Source organism: Doryrhamphus excisus, linkage group LG16, assembly GCF_037039965.1.
Source record: "Doryrhamphus excisus strain RoL-2023G ecotype Guam linkage group LG16, RoL_Dexc_Guam_v1.1, whole genome shotgun sequence".
In the NCBI taxonomy this organism is placed as follows: domain Eukaryota; kingdom Metazoa; phylum Chordata; class Actinopteri; order Syngnathiformes; family Syngnathidae; genus Doryrhamphus; species Doryrhamphus excisus.
Window position 1 is genome coordinate 2,127,028 of NC_136372.1, and position 18,727 is coordinate 2,145,754.

An 18,727-nucleotide genomic window follows, 5' to 3' on the forward strand; every position below is an offset into this window, starting at 1 on the left:
AGGCAAAACCAACACAGGGCAAACTAAACCCAATTTCACCATATGTCCGATTTACCGTATTGGCTATATTAGAGTTTTACGATGTTTAATACCCCGATTGTCTTTATATAGACTTTCATATATACAGTTCGTTAAATATTATTCACAATTTATATTAAATCAAAAAAGATGAAAAACAAGGATGCTGCAGTAGCGGAGATTCTCCAGGAGATGGCAGTGCAACCAAAATAAATGCTACAAGGCCTGAGGCTGCCATAGAAGAACCCGGAAGTGTACGACAAATCGTAAACAAATGAGAAAGTCGACGTCAAATATGTCTGCGTACTAACAATTATGGACAAAATATGAATGTGGCGTCGAAGCAGCGATTCACTGCGGCTTCTGATGATAAAATTGGGCTGGGGAATTGCCGGACGGCAGTTAGCCTCAATGCTAACTATGTCTTTTACATACATGCAGATGCAAAATCAGCGATGTAAGCATTTAAAGACAAATAAAAGGTGCTATATCAGCTGTGAGAGTGGAGACCCCTTACCTCTGAGATTTAATGGTCCGAATGAGAGCACACGGAAGTCCAGTTCTGGCCGAAGGCCCCAAAGTAACACCCCAAACCTGATGAAGTCTCACTGAGGTACAGTAAAAAAAAAAACGTTGCACAGGATTAAACAGTCTTGAGAAAAATGACATTTTTTTATTGACTCTGCAGAATCATCATTACAGATGACGTGCTGTGACAGGAGATGATCTCAGGTCCTAACATCTGAGAATGTACTTTTTATGTTTTTTTTTTTTAGTTTTGATAGGGTGTCAATATGCATATGCTATCTTTATTCAATTTTGTAAAACAATAACATAATTATATCAAAAAAAATATCAAGATGAAATGCACAAAACTGATCTGCACGCTCCACCTGCGGATAACATGATTCCTACAGTATATAAAGCGGAATGACGAGAAGCACGGAATGATGAGTAAGAAAGCATGGGGAGGGGGGTGGACGATGAAGGCCGAAAGGGAAAAGCGAGCTCAGCAGAGGATGAGGACAAAAGAGCGGATGAGGAAGTGGTGCTACGTTGTCAGTAGGTAGGTTTGATGCAAAAAAAAAAAAAACACAAAAAAAGAAACCCTGACTGACTAATACCCCAGGATGGACACACGGCACCTCACCTCCACTCAAGGTCATCCTAACACTGCTCATCTTTGGCCGCTTCCACACCTCACCAAGGATCGCTATACAAAGATGGACAGTAAAATCGGGACAGCTACAGGCGTTAGAAGCTTTAGCCTATAAAAGCCATCACAAATTTCCACCCCAACCCGAACATTCCGACGTTTGCCTGCAGCAGGAGGGCCGTACACTCTCAAACAATATCCAAATTGCCCCCCCAAAAAAAAATCTACCCCACAATTTCCTGACATTTTCATACATCCGTTAAAAAAACTCCTCCAACACGCAGACTGGACAGGTCGTGGCCTCCACAGTTGACCCCTATGATACATACACCATGGTACAAAATGGCACCTAGCTACAGAGTGAGAGCCCCGTGCACCGCCACCCTCCAAACCACCCACCCCCGCCAATTGCGGTCATAATGAGAATATTTACAGAGAAACGGTGGCCGGCCGTCACGCTACGCTAGCTGACACGCTATTGGTTTTAAAGTCGCCGAGGTGAAACGGCTCGCTCTGTCAGTGTCGTCCAACTCCCGACGACACTAATTGAGTTGCTGGTTTAGTCATTTAATACCCATTTTTTTCTGTTTCTTTTGAAAATTAGCATCATACAATCCCAATAAAGCAAAGAAAGTGTGGAGGGTGGAGTGGGGCGGGGTGCGGGGCGGGGGGAAGATAAGTCGTGAACAGAAAAAAGAAAAAAGTTGAAAAGTTGTCACAGTTAAAAAGATTAAAAAAGGACAGCGTTGTGCTTGGCTCCTCTTTTTTTCTGAACATGTTAGCTTTGTAGGCAAAAGGTGACAAAAAAAGACAATTTTGAGCAAACAAAGTCAGGCGTCCGAGAGGACAAAAAAACGACAGCAGGAGTTCCGGTTTCCAGTTGAACAACGTTACCCACAATGCAACACTGTTGTAACACTGTGTAACATCAGCTAGATGGGTCTATAAATATAGATATAGATTTCTTCTTTTAAAAACCTCGCAGTGGGACGGAGGTCAAAGGAATGTACAAGTGTTCAAGCGTTACGGTTGGAGATTCAATTCATTTTCCAGTCTGGCAAAGAAAAGAAAAAAACACGCTAAAGTGAATAAACATTATTTTTTCCTGGTATTTCGCACAACGTCGGGAATTTTAAGTGCTACGGCGCGGATGGAGCTGCGTGACGAGACAGGAGGACAAGGAGACATCCAAACAGAGACAGACATCAGCACGGACAGAAGAAGTCTTGAGGTTAGCGAGCTGAAACAGAGAGAGAGGGGAAGGGGGGGAAGGGGGGGGATCTCAAAAGGGGTCAGATTAGGTTAAATCAAGAGAAGCGGCATTTAAGATGAGATGGCACTGGGCTTTTTTTTTTTTTGTTTGTTTTAAATCCTTTCCATCTGCTCCTCCCTTTCTCTTCCTCCTTTTCCTTCTCTCCTGCTCTCAGATGGCCTCCACGTAGTTGGCGGGCAGCATGCCCAGCTGGCCGGTGCGCTCCACGCGGCCGTACATCCAGCCTTCGTCGATGAGCTGCACGTCCACGATCACGTCGTCCTCCATGAAGGACACCTCGTCCTCGTCGGCGGCGGCGTAGTCGTACACCGCCCTGTACCGCTTCTGTGGACGGAGGACGTGTCGGCGCGGTCAGTTTGTGGCGAGGAAAAATACAAAACACAAACATTGCTCTTAAACACAGCAGGGCGGTCCTGTCATATAGAGGATCTTTGACCAGATCTTTTATCATTATTTTGATTTTTTTTTTTTACACTTGTGGTAATTTGTATTTATATATTTATATATTATATAATTATTTTATTTATTTATTATTATTCATAGTTTTTATAAGTCAAACCAAGCAAATGTATTTTTATTTTTGTTTTGGTCATTAAAATGCAAGCTATTTTAACTTGACCTTTGTTTTTAACCTGAAGACAGTTTTTTAGATTTTAATTTTAATCTGAGTGGTTTAAGATGTGTGAGTTGGATCGTACCACAGCGCTGGGAGGCGGGGCAGCAGCTGCCTGGCGCACGGGCTCAGGGGTAGGATCATGGTGGTAGTTCTGAGAAGCTGCTGAAAAAGCCAACAAAAAAAAAGGGGTAAAGTTTGTATAACTCAGCAGTGCGGCTCGTGAAAGGGCCGGTCTGAACCCGTACTTGGACTACCTGGGGTGGGGTTGCTTTGCGGATGATGCGTACTCTTGCTCTTCTCAAACTCCTCGTGGTACTTGATCTGCAAGCAACACACAAACATGACAAATCAAGATAATTCTACATGCAGTTCACTTCTCCGCCAGCAGATGGCTCCCACTCGCACTCAAGTGTGATGGGTGGGGGCCTTGAGAGGCTGACAGGATGTGACATCTTGGCAGCAGGAAACCGTGAGTGCAGTCACAAGGCGGTTGCCGCTGACACGGGGGTGGGGTGTGGTGGAGTGGGAGTGGGAGGGAAGAGGGAGGCAACTAGAATCTTTTTTTTTGTGGGGAATGCGTCAGCAACATTGAAGAGGAAATAGAGGAGTCATGACTGAGCATGTGTCTTTGAATCATGTCCACTCAGGTGGGATTGAATTGTGTGTCACAAAGATGGCAGACACATTAAAAAAAAAGTCTCAGTGATGAAGCTGGCCCTTCATGAATAGCAGCCTGTCACCAGTCTGACTCACAGCGGACCGGGGTCAAGATTTACGTCTCGGCTTGCGGCCGCCATCAAAGGGCCCACTGTGCTCGGCGGCGGAGGAGTCCATTTGCAAAGGCCGGGAGCGAGTGACAGAGTGTTTGCGCCATGACAGCGAGCCAAGTGATGGAGAGAACAATGATCTCAAGTGCAATGTGCTGCTGCTTTCATGTGTGTGTGTGTGCGCGAGAGGGAGATTATTTGGGTTTGTTTCTAAGGGGTGTGTTGAGCAGATGGTGAGGATTTACAGGAAGTGGTCTACGCTGTGCATGGAGAATCCCTCCTTAAACTCCAAGTGAGGGAGAATGAAACAGTATGCAAGAGGGTAGACGTGTAGTGATGGAAATACAGCGGTGCCTCCGTTTTTGTCACGACGAAAACAAAAAAATGCAGAAAAACCAAAGAAACTTGTCCCAATAGGTACCAGACAGCCCCCTTTTTATAGAACCAATGATATGAATAACTAAACATTTTTATGTCTCAGTGTCAAAGAGCGGCGAAAGAGAAGTGTTGTGGGAAAAAAATGTATCATCTAAGTAGGAAATAGAATGCCTAAAATAAATACGGAACTTTGGCCGTTTTTATTACCTTTGCAAAACAAAGGGGTCATACTCCATAGCATGCAAATGAATTACATTACAAGAGAAAGGACACATCCTTGGTGCCCACTCCGTAGGGATTGGGTAGGGATAAAGAACTTCCATCACAGGGAGCCTTCCTGTATATGCATATATGCATGGAAATGAATTACATTGTTAAACAAAAGAATCCCTTCCCCGATGCTACTCTGTCCATAGCATCAGAAGGTACAGTTTTCAGGACCCCTACTGGTACTTACTGGGGAGACAGCCTAATTAAATCATAGTATCCTGGTTAACGTATTTACAAAAAGAGACACCCTGTACTGAAAAGTAACACAGACTCCGCAGACAGTACACAGGCTCAAATAGCATGTGACTGAAGTTATTATATCTGTACATTTTGGGGACGCCATCTTTGTGCTTTATGATGATTATCCTTCATTTATTCACATTGTTGGCACGCCCAAAATTTCAGTCTCACTTAATTTATAAAAAGCCTGGACAGTGAGTTGCTTTGATTGATACAGTGCAGGGCAAACAAACTCATTTCTTCCGGAGAGAAACCCGGGGCCTTACAAAATAAAAGGTCAGACCGCAGAAGGAAGAAAATGAAGCAAAACATGTCAAAATGCGTTTGCGTCCAGACAACAAAGAAGAGGAAGGAGGACTCATCCGACAGACTGATTGCAAGCAGATGTCTGAGTTTGAGTCTCAATCCGACTCTTCATCATGTGGGTTTGTGTGTGCGTGCCCGCTCATAAATACATGTAATGCACCTTTTCTCCGGCCTGCACACTTCCTTGATGTCAGTGATTAGCCATCACGCTGCACTCTGACTGTGTCATTACATGTAGTGAAGCGTGTGTAATGCGTATGTGAGCGAGGTTCCCATGGGAAGTGAGGCTAAGAGGAGGGATAAATCATGTGTGTTTCTACTCCACTGCTCTTATTTACGGGCGGATTAATGACTCTTGATGTGGGGCAGAGAGCAGGAATACAGCTCTGATGAATAAACTGCTATTTCTGCCCTTTGGTTCTCCAATGGGCGAACCCGGGGAAATAAAATAAAGAAATAAAGACTTTACACAAGCTGTTGCAGTGCCTCCGAGGGCACCCACGGGAGAATAAGTGAGAAAAAAAATGTGACACTCACATTGCTGATTTGGTCCTGTGTTCTCTTAAGTCTCTGCAGCTCTGGCGTGTCTGTGACCACGCTGAAGTTTTTCCCTTTTTGCTTTTCAAACTCCTCCCTGTAGTGAACCTACATTGGACATAGGGGAAAAATACACAAGGTTAGTTGGGAGGAAGTCATCTCAGATTACTGGCAACCGAGGAAAGAAATGAACTATTAATTGATAAATACCCGACATAGCAACTGGTCATATGGTCACGTATTAGGGATGTAACAATCACCAGTATTAATAATAAACTAGTTTTTATTGATGTGATTGTGACTGATGACCGCACTTTGATAAAATCACGGACGTGTGACATTGCTCATTTCCTGGAGAAGCGGACGTTAGTTACGTTGTGTACATCTCTCTCTCTCTCTCTTTCTCTCAAAGCACCAATTCTGATGTAAGCAAAAGCTGATGCTCTAAGAAATAGCGCTGGAGGCCCACAATGCATTGCGCCATCACGTGCCGTTTGGAGCCTGATAAACGTCAAGCACTGAGAAGGTGCAGGTTTGGCCAAGGAAAGTATATTGTGTGTTTTTTTAGACTAGAATGTCATTTCCTCTTTAATGAGTTTTATCAGCTTACCATTCTTCAAAATAAAAGCATAGATGTGCTGAAATGGCATATAAATCTATTTTTATCAATTGACTCATGATGTTCTGTGTAGCGTTAAAAGAGCGTGTCTGGTGCAAGCAAAGTGCAGTCAGGCTTGACCCAGTGTGTATTTGCGTCGTCTTTTGTGGTGACGCTCACTTCCTGTTCCACGGCGGAGTGAAGTCCAAAGGTGGTAACCATATATGGCCAGGAGGAGAGGTAGCAAACAAGTCAGGGTGTGTGCGTGTGTTTGCACTAGTCGTCCCACCCCAGGAGGTTAGAGGTTGTGACGTCACATGACCCTTGACGGGGCTTTTACATGTGAAGGAGATATTTCGAAGACGACAAATCGGTTCGCATATCCTGCCCTCTGGATTCCTGCCTGCGTTTCCTGTGCCGCAAACCGCCACACTGCATCCACACAACGCCACAGCATTGCCACCCACAGGGAGGGTTGCTCCTCGTCATGTGACCATCCTCCCAACATGCGACGCTCCACATTTCTTACGTCTTCTTCTCCCCTCCAATTGCGGTGCCGCTTTTGCTCCCCACCCACCTCTCCTTGTTCCTTTGTGCTCCTCTCGCATGCATTCGTGTTTTACCGCTTTACATGTGGTCGCCTCATATAAATCTGAAAGGAGCTCCTCCTCGCATTCCTCCGCCTATTCTTACAGGACATGTTGCATCGAAGTCTTCCTCTTCTCTCACCCTGACCCCTCCTTCCCATCCTGCCTGCCTGCCTGCATTGGTGCCTCGCTGTCGCTCTTCCTCTTCCCTTTACTTCTCTCTTCGTCGTGCCCCCCCTTTCAAAGTCTTGCAATGAGGTGTGACAAACCACTACTCGGCTTCCATAGCAATAAGGTTTCCGTAGCAACGCAGCGGTGCAGTGTGCTGGTTCCAGAAAGCATGAATGTTTTCAAACTATTTGTTTTTATTTGGCTACCACCAAGATGACTCACTCTGCATTCTATTTATCTGCAACCACGTTTGAAAACAGCCAAGTGTTTCTGTTACTAGATTTAAGAATAAAAAAAAGGTTTGGCTATTTCCCATGAAACAATAACTTCTTGTTATGCAGAGATAAGTGTGCTTGTTTTTATAATCTCAATTAATGCAGGGATTCACGTGATGTATGTTGTTGTTTGTGTGCGTTTTGTGGACATTTCACATAAAAACACCAGCTGTCACCCCAATAGTCCACAAAGCCCCCTCTAACACGTACAAGTGAGGTCTAATCTGCAGTGGGTGACACAAACAGCCTGATAAGACACATATTAGTAAAAATATTTAGACTCTTTACAATCAGTAAATAAATCAGTCAATTACTGTAAAAAATACAAATGCAATGTGTTGCTCTGCTGGCTGCCAAATTGAGAACATTGTCCAATTCCCTTTTGGAGCCATTTTTCTATTACAGCAGTAACACATGACCCAGATAAGATGGATATTTCCATCTAATGAGGGTGCTGTTTTGCGAAAGAACATATGTGGGTTTCCTGTTGGAAACGGTGGCGATAGCATCGCTGTTAAGTAGTTACTCTGCCGCTCAAACGCGTGTAAATAATCAGTGTAAACATAACGGCCGAGAACTAATCTCCACTTGTGAGCCTTGCAAATCAGTTTCATGGCTGCACTCGCCGGACCCGTGTTTCATCTTAAAGACGCTGATGGCTTGATCGTAAAGTGGCCTTTGCACTTGCAGACACGCTGTCAGGGCTAACTCGAGCGGGGCTTTTCGCATTAAAGCACCCTGCCTCCTTCTGTGGAACGGTGCCAACGTGTGTGTGTGTGTGTGTGTGTGTGTGTGTGTGCTCCACAGCTGGAGTTTGACTTAGCTGTAGATCTTGCTAATGGCAAAGGGGGCTTACCTGGCTTTGCAACATGGTCTGCTGTTTGAGACGGATGTTCTCTGGAGTGTCGGCCACAGGGGTGAAGGCCGCCCTGGGGTAGTGTCTGCAAAACAGCATGAGCGCCAACAGATATGAAAACAAGCAATCACCATGCAGGATTGTTATTTTTTGATGATTTCAAGACTGGATTAAAAGAAGGCAGGGAGGGGCCTGTCATTCCAAACTGGGGGCATGAGTTATTCACAGCGGTCCTAAAGTTAAATTAGGAGCCCCTGAAGAAAGACATGTGGCGTCAGGGGAGGCAAGGTAGCCTCTGAAAGAGGAAGTGAGGCTCCTCGGTAACAGGAGCCTCAAGGCTGCAGTGTTCTGGGGGAGAGCTATAGCAGGTGTGTGTGTTACAACACATATGCACACACACACACACACACACATATTCATGGGTCCGGCAATTCTGTGGGGGAGGTTAACAGGAAGAGGAACTGCATGAGTGTGAGTGACGGAAGCCTTTTTGTGACTGGCTAGCTATGCTACTTTTCTGCTGAAAAACACAGAGCAACGCATGCTATCAACAAACGATAGCACAAATCTCTCTGTATTCACTTCTCAGCATGAGACTGCTGGTCAGTGTTGGAAAACACCTTTTATTCAAGAGGAGAGTGACAGCAGCAAGAAAACAGGCCACTGCAGCCAAGGGGGGCCCCCGAGGAGGATAATACCGCAGTGTGAGTATTTAGTTTTGTTATTTCTAGCCGTCTATTCTCAAAAGTACTGACTATTATGATTATCGCTTCCATCACTGTGCAATGGAAAACAATACATCCAAAGGTGAGCATCAATGGCACGCCAAACAACTGCCTATTCTATTCATGCTAAACACCATCAGGGCTGACGTCATCTCAGCATGGTCCCACAGGGCAGTTGTGACACATGGACTGCATTTCCCAGCATGCCTCAGAGTGTGGGGGTGACCGCAAATATCGCTTGTTTAAGCCGCTTGTTTACAGTTTCCTTGACAACATGCTTAAAACTGCAAATCCCTCTCTAATCGGCCTGTGATGAAGGATCATGATCGGTGATTTTGACAGAAAACGCTGTTACACCGAAAACGCTTAAAAGACCAAAGGAGTCAGTGAGCAGGAGTCGCTGGCATTTAAAAGCTCTGTGACACACAAAAAAATCCCCCCCCCCCCCCCGGGCACGAGATCACAACTCGCATCCGTTCAAACGCCTGCATGCTCGACCGTGCATGCTTCCTCTTGAACGCTGGTACACAGCCTCGCTATTTATCGCAAATATTTAATTCCTAGATTATCTACAGAGATCCTGCACAGTGACCGGCTCATCAAGGTGGGAAAATAAATTATGAAAAAAAGAGAGTCATGTTTTAAAACACATATTTCCATACATCTTCATCGTCTGTGTAACTGGGAATAAATAAATCTCGGATTCTCCAGTGGGGATACACCTCAGTGATATGGGAATTTATTATCTTTGTATCTGCATCAAAAGAGGCGCTTCTCTGAAGCAAGAGTGCGTATGTGTGGCCTCACCCAGCGGCTCTGATGTGGCCTCAGCAATTGTCCTTGCATTAACGGGCCATCAAAATTGCTTCACAAAAGACACACAAGTTACAGTGCAGCATATATAAAAGGGTGGTGACACGTTCAGACGTTGAAGTGTGTGTGTGTGTGTGTGTGTGTGTGTATGCAACCATGCGAGTGAGTCACAAGAACACTCATCTGTCTTTCAGGTTGCGTAACCCAATAATGAGTCACAGACCCGACTGGGCGGCACATGCACAAAGTGTGAGTGCTAAAGACGTGGTTACCAAATTAGAAGCGTGTCGGAGAGGCTATGCATACGTGCGCTAGGAATGCATACCAAAACTTAGTGCCATAATGGCGCAGATTCCGACAATGATGGCAGTAACAAGACGGAAAAAACGCAGTAAGATATCGGTGCAAAAATTAGATGTTGGTGCTGCCCATTTCTTGACGTTAAATGTCTAACCTACACTCAAGATGATGAGCATTTTGCTAAATGCAGGAAAGTGTGGTTGCACTTCACCTCAGACTTATCAATTTCTGCTTGAAGGGGCACAGTATACACTTAACGTACTACTGATTCTGAGCCACTATCGATATAATACGTGCACACACACGCACACACACATGCAGCCTACTGTGCAGGAATGGCGAGATGTTCGCCGCAGGAGAGGAGGAATTCAACCTGGAAACAGCAGAGGGGCAACCTTTTAAGGAACACAGTTATGGGTCAGTCATGGATGTTTTTCCTCCAGGTGAAACTGGAATTGACATGCTGTCAAAAATCACAGCAAAGCAACAGGGGGACAATTTAACCATTACCCATGAGACCACTTTTTCCAATCATGGCTGGAATAGCAGCGTGACAAACAATTACAAATGGAGGAATACTTAGTGGTGGAGCATTTTTAGAACTGATGAATTAACATGGATGCTACAAATTCCGCCCAGAGCTGTTTGAAGAGTCCGGATGAATAAAAGCCAACACATGAGTGAATAGTGGCGTGTTTTTACAGCACAACATAAGCAGCAAATGTAGAAGAGCAATGATAAAGAGCTCATTCCTCAAACGTTCCTTCGGTGGGAAGCTCCTCTGCTAGTGTTTACTCTTATGAAAGCCGTTTTAAACAAAATGGGAAGAATCCAAATAAACACAGTGAAGGGGTCTAGCTCCTTCCTGCTGGCGCCACGACAACTCCAGTAGGGAAAGTAAAAGGAGATGTGAGTTTCTCGAGAGAGAAAAAGATGGCAGTACAACTGCAACAGGTGCTACCGTAAAATGACAGCTGAAATGCATGTTCGTAGATGACTGCAAGGCATCCTATCGGGCACCAAATGTTGATACTCAGATGCATGCATTACTATGTAGAGTAAATTCCTAGGAAGACTGTTAAGAAAAGTGGAAAATGGAAAATCAACATAACACAATAAAAGCACACTCTCATTGATGGAGGCAGAGAAGGTCACGTCCATGAGAGGCCTTTTCATGGACTGCGAGTGGATAAAACACATCCATTTCCATCCACGGCTGTTTGCAGAGTGCTTGCCGGGCCCCCCCCCCAGTGGCATCGCCTTGCACACTGGGGCACACACACGAGCAGAAGTGAACAGAGCCATTGTTAGTGGCATTAGCAACATCTGTGCTCGCCTTGCACCAGCAGTCCAAACATGTGGTGGTCGGTTACAAGCTTCGTCATGCGAGGATGTGGAACACAGATGCCGACATTGTGCCCGGTCGGGTCGGGCGGTGGGCTTCAGCCTTGTGAACCATAAGGTTCTTGTCGGTTTTCTTCCATTGTATTAACACGTGCCAACAAACGCAGACAAACTTAATGTTTGTCAGCGTAACGTATCGTAAACTGATGCATTCGCTTGCGTTACCAGTCTTTCCAATACATGTTACGCTGTTGTTGCCTTGGCTCCCAAACACTACAACATAGTCAGATATCAGATTAACTGTTAAATGATATTCCAATTTTTTTGACATGCACCTGTATGTGGGGGAACTTTGAAATCATTCCATAAATCCATGCGACCGCACTGTTTTAACTTTATTTGCAGGGCCGTAAACTCACGAGGGCAAAAATACTTGTGAAGGAAAATTGGACGATATTCTGTGTGGGCGCGAGCTGAAGCCAACATTTAAATCCTCATGCATGAAAATAAATGATACTGTAGGTTGAGCGGTTAAATGAAAAGCTGTTTCTTATTAAGAGGAGGAAATAAGGATGCTGTTACATTTGAAATCTGTCTGAAATAACCGGAGGGCAAATCCTGTAATAGCAGCTGTTTATTAGCTAGTGACATCACAATCTGGATAATGATTGTTTTTGTTTGTTTTTTTTGGGGGGGGGGGGGGGGGCGCACAAAAGAAGGAACATCAATCTAATGGGAGATTCCACAGATTCCACACGAGGATCTGGTGTGGGGCACGAGCATGAGTGAACAAGCTAGTTAGCACTGTGTCCTCCTGTGTCACTCGAGAGGAACTTGAGGAATTTCCTTTGTTGATTATAAGCGCCATTCCTTTCACCGCAGAGGGAGGGAGGGATGGGGGACAATTTCCCACACGGCAGATACACAGGCCTTTTCTGTGAGGGACGGGGCGGTGAGCAGAACCCCCCATAAACAAGAAGGGAGGAGGGAGAGAGGGGCCTCGACTTGGGTAACAACGTGCACAAACAGCACACAAAGGTACACCTTGACGACTTACACACTGCAGTATGGTCTCTTCTCAAAGCCTTTGTAGTTGGTCATGGTTAGAGTCTTATTGCAGACCTCGCAGTTGAAGCATCCTTTATGCCAGTACTGTGGAGAACAGAGAGAAGGGGGGCGAAACACGTCAACATAAATAGAGCAGGAGACATTTTCCAAACAGTCACACGTGGAGCACAGCAGACGAAGGCTAATTGTAGAGTGAGGCTTGAGTGGGCCGGATATAGACAAAAGTACAGTAGTATTGTGAAAACACAAGCGAGATGTGGAAACGGTAGTTGTCGCTTGCAGTAGACATTTTGTAATCAAATTGCATGGTGGCTGTTTATGGCTCTGTAGGGCAGGGCTGGCTGCTCAGGGTTGCACTAAAAAAAGTGACAACGTCACGCATTTCCTCCTTTCAAATGAGACCTCAGCAGATTAGTAGTAGGATTGTGAAGATGCGGCCTACTTAAGACACGCCGCTGCCTCGGATCTTGTTGACACGGAGGTAGTTGGAGCGCTAATTGCATCCTTAACCAAGTATCTGAACGGGTCAATGCAGACAGTTAATTAAAATCTTCCGGCACGCTTGAGTTGTCCGACAATTTCATGTCAAAATGGTGGCCGCCTTAAGGGAGGTACACACCCGGGAAATAGAAGCTATATGCTATATTGTATCGTTACATGTACAGTTTCGGACAGGTCATATTTGCTTTGCAAGATTGTTCAAATAGCTTTGCATATATTCCCCCGAAAATAGAAAGGATGATAAACGCCAAAACCAACCAAATCTGGCTAAATTAGCTCTTTAAGAATTACGCTGGTTTTCATGTGAAATATTACCTGTCTGAAATAAAGCCGCTTTCCAGTGCATAATCCTCAAACTACTTTTCTGACACCCCCATGTGTGTTGTAATTATCTCTACAGGCCTGAAGAGCCGATGCCAGCATCCCTTCCTTCCAAACACCCAAACCGACCTCCTCCCTTCCTCCTCTGGCACTGGGCCTGTCTGTCCTCAAGCCTGAGGGTTCAGCGAGGCATTGAGAAGGACTGGGAGAAGTGGGAAGACAAGGGAGGAAAATGTGGAGAATAAAAAGAGAAAGAGCAGGGAGGGGTGGCAGAGGCTGAGAGAAAAGACCAACACTGTCGTCGAAGGAAGGAAGGAAGGGTGGGTGGAGGAAGAGTGCAAAGACGGGGCAAAGGGGGGAGAAGAAGGAATGGCAGAACAAGTCCTCAACTTGGCTTCTTTATCATTTTCTTTCATTACTCACAATAGGAGCCTAAAAGCAAGAGAATGACTTGTGTGGTCAACACGGAGATAGGACGACACAGGGTCCAACATGGCGGAGTAAAACAGGATCTGCCTCTTCTCACTTGTGCAGCGATCGAGTGCGATAACGTAGTACGCCGCACAGCCGACAATAAATCAAGCCGGTGCCAAGTTGTAAAAAGCTGAATGGTGGACACAATCACAGCAAAACACAGCAGCTCCACTTTGTTACTGAATTGAGTAGCTAATCTGGCTTCAGGCTGGTTTTAACAAGGAGTGCTTCTCAGCGCCTGGATGCGGCAGACCACCAACAGCGCTGACAGCGGGTCGGGCGCATGTGTTGCTTCATTGTCGCGCAGGGCAAATCCCTTCTGGATCGGCGGCAGGACTTCCTTTCCTGCGCTTCCTGTGGTGGCTGCCACGTCTGCAGCCGCACCGTCTCCTACTACATCTACATAAAAAGTAGGGTGACACTGTCGCACTGAAACCTATGAAAGGCTCCATTCATTTTATTCACTGTCATGCAGGTGTAAAAAGAAGTTATGCGGTTCATATCAAACCATAAAAACAATAAAATGACTTATGAGGAGACGTACGACACATGACAAATGGCGTAGCTGATAAGCAAAGGACAAACAAGTGTAAAAAGAAGCTAAGGACTCATTAGCAAGTCTTCTCACGGCCAATGCCAACATCAAAAACTTTTTATATCTATTTACAATTTATGAACTCGGTTATGAACCTGGTTTCATCTCTGGCAACCTTTTGCACTTTTTAAACGCCGCGGTAATAGGAACAAGCCTCAAGCGTTTCAGGTGGCAGATAAGAGTCGGTGTGTTGAAGCTCAATGGGGTTTTTTTTGTTTTTTTTTAAATCATTCGGATTTAGTGGTCTGACATCATAATTTGTCATATCGGCCAGATAATTATCATGCAACCCTAATAAATTCGTCCTGTGCCGCTTTACTAAAACACGGAAAAAAGGCCAGCTGAGGTTGGACTTTGGATCCTGCCCAAAACAAACAACCCCGCCCCTCTGAATGCACTCCGCAGATATGACCTACACATTTCTATGCCACACAAAAACCTGCTGACCCACATTCCGCCAGGATAAACCTCGTCCACCTTCAAAAGCGGTACGCCGCCAAGTACTTCCCTCTTCAGCTACAAGCACACACGGTTCTACTGGCTCGGCGTCCTCGTGCAAAAACCTGAAATTTGACACACGCCCTGTTGACACACATGACTTGTAACAAGTACGCATCTATCCTTCTGTTGTGTTTTGTAACGGCTGTGTTTGCATGGACGTGTACACACCAAAGACCAAATATGGACGTGAGTACAAAATAAAGCACAGCGACAAACAAAAAAGTTATTTTCATGTATGCACGTTTGAGTAGATGACATTGTGCCATATTGGGTCACTGTGCTTGGTGGGATGGTCTTAAACATCTCAAATGTGTACAACGCAAGCCGTCCGGCGCAAGCGTTTGCTTACACAGACATGACCTGGCAGTCAAATGAAAAATGAGGACACTGCAGAGATGGAGCCCTAGAAACATTACAAAAAAAAAAAACCTGCATCGTCTCCCTGCATCTTCACAGCTCAAGGGCACGTAGGCATGTGAGTGAATACAGACTACATGCGTGTTGTACTGGTATGTAGGTTATATTTGCGTGTCCACTCATAAGCAAACACACTCAGTCAGCCTCGCAACATCCACTCCCCGGTGCATCTTCAGTCGCTGTGGGCGTGATTCGTTATAAAACACGCTAATTTAGCACCACAAGAAAGTTCCGGACAGCTGCTCCGGTCTGGTGCGTGTTATGATTTTGTGCACACGGCAATGCAAGCCCTAAAGAATAAAGTGGCAGACATCTGGATGCTGCTAATAGCTAATAGCATCCTGAAAAAGTGGGCTGTCTGGGCGGCTTCACGCAAGCGGACACTGATGTGAGAAGACACGCTAAGCCCATGAATGTGCTTAGCGTGCAGTTAGCACACTTCTCACACCACACATGCAAATAAAGTCACTGCTTTAACATCGGAACCCAGGGGATGTCAGAGCGCCACTTCCGCTTTGTCGTGTATGATTTGTGCATTTTTGAAGCAGAGGGGCGGATTGTTTGGGCATGAAAAAAAATAAAAGGTTGACAAAGCAAACAGGATATAAAACAAAACTGGTTCCTGGTTGGGTAAAATAGAAGAAAAGAAGAAGCACACTCAGGTGATTGTGACATTTGGAAAAATCTGAATCAGTTCTTCAAGTCATAGTTGAAATGCAGAAAAAGCTGCATATAAATTCCAATCAAAAGTGGCTGTGAAACGGTAAAATAATAATTGTCAAGTCACAAAAAGGAAACAAAAAACTGTGCTGATGACCATAGAACCCCCGATATGGCCACTATATGCCAGGCTTACGTTGCAAGACAGTGAATGGTTAAATAAAAATGCAAGTACAGTTTTTCCTTGCAATATTGCAGTTCCAATATCGCTCCATCACTCTATCATGGTTTTCCAAAAATGAATATAAAAATGATTTTATTAGTCAAAAATATTGAAAGACAAAGGTACATGTAGGATTCTGGTCACTAGGCATCAGCCATGTTCCATTATTGAAACAAGACATTGCATGTCAGACATGATCGAGTGAAAAGATGTTTTCCTCCCGGTCAGTGTGGAAGTGGTAAGTTGCCTTTATTTATTAAAATGGAGCAACGCGGAAGAAAGTTATCTACGTGTTTGACTTGTGCGTTTCAAAGCACATAACTGTGGTGCAATCAAAACAAATTTAGTCATAAACAAATGAAACAAATCTAGTCATATTTGCTGTGGTTTAACATTATTTTGCGGGGGGATAGTGGAAAAGGACTGTGGCGCCGCTTCACCTGCATGTAGAAACATGCACCGATTCAAATGCAAACACACACAGGCGGAATGTATCTGGAATGTACACATTCTAAAGAGCGGAGACTCCTATTAACTTTACAGTGACTGACAAAAAAACTTTCATTTTACTTATACTGAAATCTGCCTTGTAGTTTTTCGCCAATCCCACCGTTCAACAAGCTTTACATTTGCCACAAAATATCCGCTTGGACATATTTGTCATCTTGGGGGAAAACAAACTATAAGCAGTAACGATGGATTCTAACGACTAATGTTTTAAGTGTCGAAAGAAAGACGGAAAACTACCAACGACAAGAAGCCGAGTAGCATTCACTTCCTGTCTTTTTCCTGCAGAGCTGCCTCGGCTGGGCCCAGCCCGGCGCAACCGGAATGCAGCTGTCACACAAACAAGCCTTTGTGGGTTGAGACCGTGCATGTAAAACGCACGAAAAGAAGCCAATCAGGTGAGGACATTCAACAAGCGGCTGAGAATACAAACAACAGCGGCTCCACTCTTCACCTGAGCTACCCCGTGTATAAAGCAAGCCCCACGAGTGGAAAGGGAGAGGCCGTTTTGGCCGTTTTCAGGAAGGGAGTGAGTGCTGACGCGGAATGGCAGCAAAGACAGACGGCGTGGAGACGGCGCTGCGGGCCTCTGACGGAGCACGTTTTATGGCAGGGTCTTGTCTGCAGGGGAATGTGCTTCCTCGGGGCCAGATTCCACAGCGCACAGAGGTTGCACTTGTGGCAGCACATCAATTGCAGCCTTCCAGAAAAGCGCCGTTGTATTTTTAGGCCTTAACGCTGTGATGAGGGACTTTTGAGGAAAGCAGAAACGGCACGCCGTCTGAAGCACTTTGAGGGAAAGCATTAGTCACAGTGCATCTCAGAAGAACGCACCCGAGCAGGGGCTGATGTTACTGGAAGATAATGCGCTGCTCTCCCGTCTGTCAACAAACAAACAGGCCTTGACAGGGATTGATTTTTTCCCAATGGCGATTCAGGCGTCCATTACACAAATTATCTGCTGGCCTCAAGCTCTGGTGTGAGATTCATACCACACCCACAGATGGAGTTAAGCATGCTGTTGTTGCAAGCATTGCATGCATGCTCTGCCTTGTGGGTTTACATACGGCAAAGTGAACAATAATAATAAACATCTAATGATCACTTTATAATCCAGCAAACAGGACGTCAGAGGATCATGCAGTGCTGATACACTCCAGCGTTGGGATTGGACACAATTGATGAGATTTAGCACCTGAGTGTCAGATTAGGTTGTGGATTGAAAGTGAATCAAGACAAGCTAATCATCCCTCATCGGGATTAACCCAATCCCACACTGCACCCCTGAAACAGGCGACACCAAACCCCCGCCGATGGCACCCCTTCAACGGGAAGTGACCATATCTGATCTGTTCTATTGTTAATAGAAGTATGTGAAAAGGAAGAAATTTGACATATTTAAATCAGTAGAAGTTTCAATTGAGTGGGGAGGGGGGGCGTCTTCAGGCGCCAAGATAAGGATTTCGATCGGTTGCTATCGAAGTATAGGCCCTGACCACCCCAGCCCTGCCCTAGCCCACTAGAAGCCTCACCGAATATGTATAAAATAACTCAATGGGACTAAAGAAGCCTTAAACGCCACACTTACGATTGTATATATTTTTTTGTGAAACAAAGCAGCGAATAGCAGTGCTCTCGAAGCTAGCTTAGCGATTAGCTCGCCATGCTAGCGTTGAGATACCTGTTCCCCCTTCGGGGTGCGCGATTCATTCACAAAAAATAACGCAAGGTGTCCGTTTAACCGAGATGAACAAAGGTGGCGATTGTTTCCGGGGATTTAAAAAAACTAACAAAAAAACAGGATTGACAAGTAAAATGTATTGTAGTACACTTACCTTATCCAGACAATTGACTTTTTCCGTGGGGTAGACGATTCGGTTACATCTGCTACAATGCGGATTCATGTTGGAGGAATGCTCGTCGTTAGCTAGCTAGCACCGACGACGACACTACCGTTTGGGTTTTTTTTGGCGTCGTTTCCCTTCCTGTTTGGGTGTTCGATATACGATTCGGCAAAACGGCAGCGGTGGTTCTCGACGCGGGTCCACCGGGGAGAGGCTTCTGTTGTTGTCGTGGTAGCCGCACACAGCTGGCTGTCAGTCCACACTAACCAAGCAGGCAGGCAGCAGACAAGGTGGTCGCGCGTACGACGCCTCCCTCCTCCCGCAGTCTCTCAATGCGCGCTCCCGACCAGAGACTGACGATGGGTGGATCGAGGCAAAATATCGAT

At 45.4% G+C, this 18,727-nt stretch overlaps 1 protein-coding gene across 2 annotated transcripts; it reads right to left on the reverse strand.

Moving 5' to 3' along the window:
• Positions 1-671: 671 nt before the first annotated feature.
• On the reverse strand, positions 672-18,621 carry lasp1 (LIM and SH3 protein 1). 2 transcript variants are annotated; one of them, XM_078797152.1, is made up of 7 exons: positions 18,333-18,621; positions 12,288-12,382; positions 8,049-8,133; positions 5,562-5,669; positions 3,318-3,384; positions 3,146-3,222; positions 672-2,771 (listed from the first exon to the last, which is right to left on the reverse strand). In XM_078797152.1, the coding sequence occupies exons 1-7, from the start codon at positions 18,399-18,401 to the stop codon at positions 2,598-2,600; spliced, it is 675 nt and encodes a 224-aa protein (XP_078653278.1). In that variant the 5' UTR covers positions 18,402-18,621; the 3' UTR covers positions 672-2,597. The 2 variants fall into 2 exon arrangements, with proteins under 2 accessions (XP_078653278.1, XP_078653277.1); XM_078797151.1 differs by having other exon boundaries at positions 3,146-3,225; positions 18,333-18,617.
• Between the last annotated feature and the right edge of the window lie 106 nt (positions 18,622-18,727).

Excerpts from the sequence above, each read along its gene's own strand:
- lasp1 (XM_078797151.1), bottom strand. The coding sequence starts at position 18,401 with ATGAATCCGCATTGTAGCAGATGTAACCGAATCGTCTACCCCACGGAA. Across the intron at positions 3,385-5,561 it reads CACAGGACCAAATCAGCAAT|ATCAAGTACCACGAGGAGTT; the intron begins GTGAGTGTCACA and ends TGTTGCTTGCAG. Across the intron at positions 2,772-3,145 it reads CCCCGCCTCCCAGCGCTGTG|AAGCGGTACAGGGCGGTGTA; the intron begins GTACGATCCAAC and ends CTCCGTCCACAG.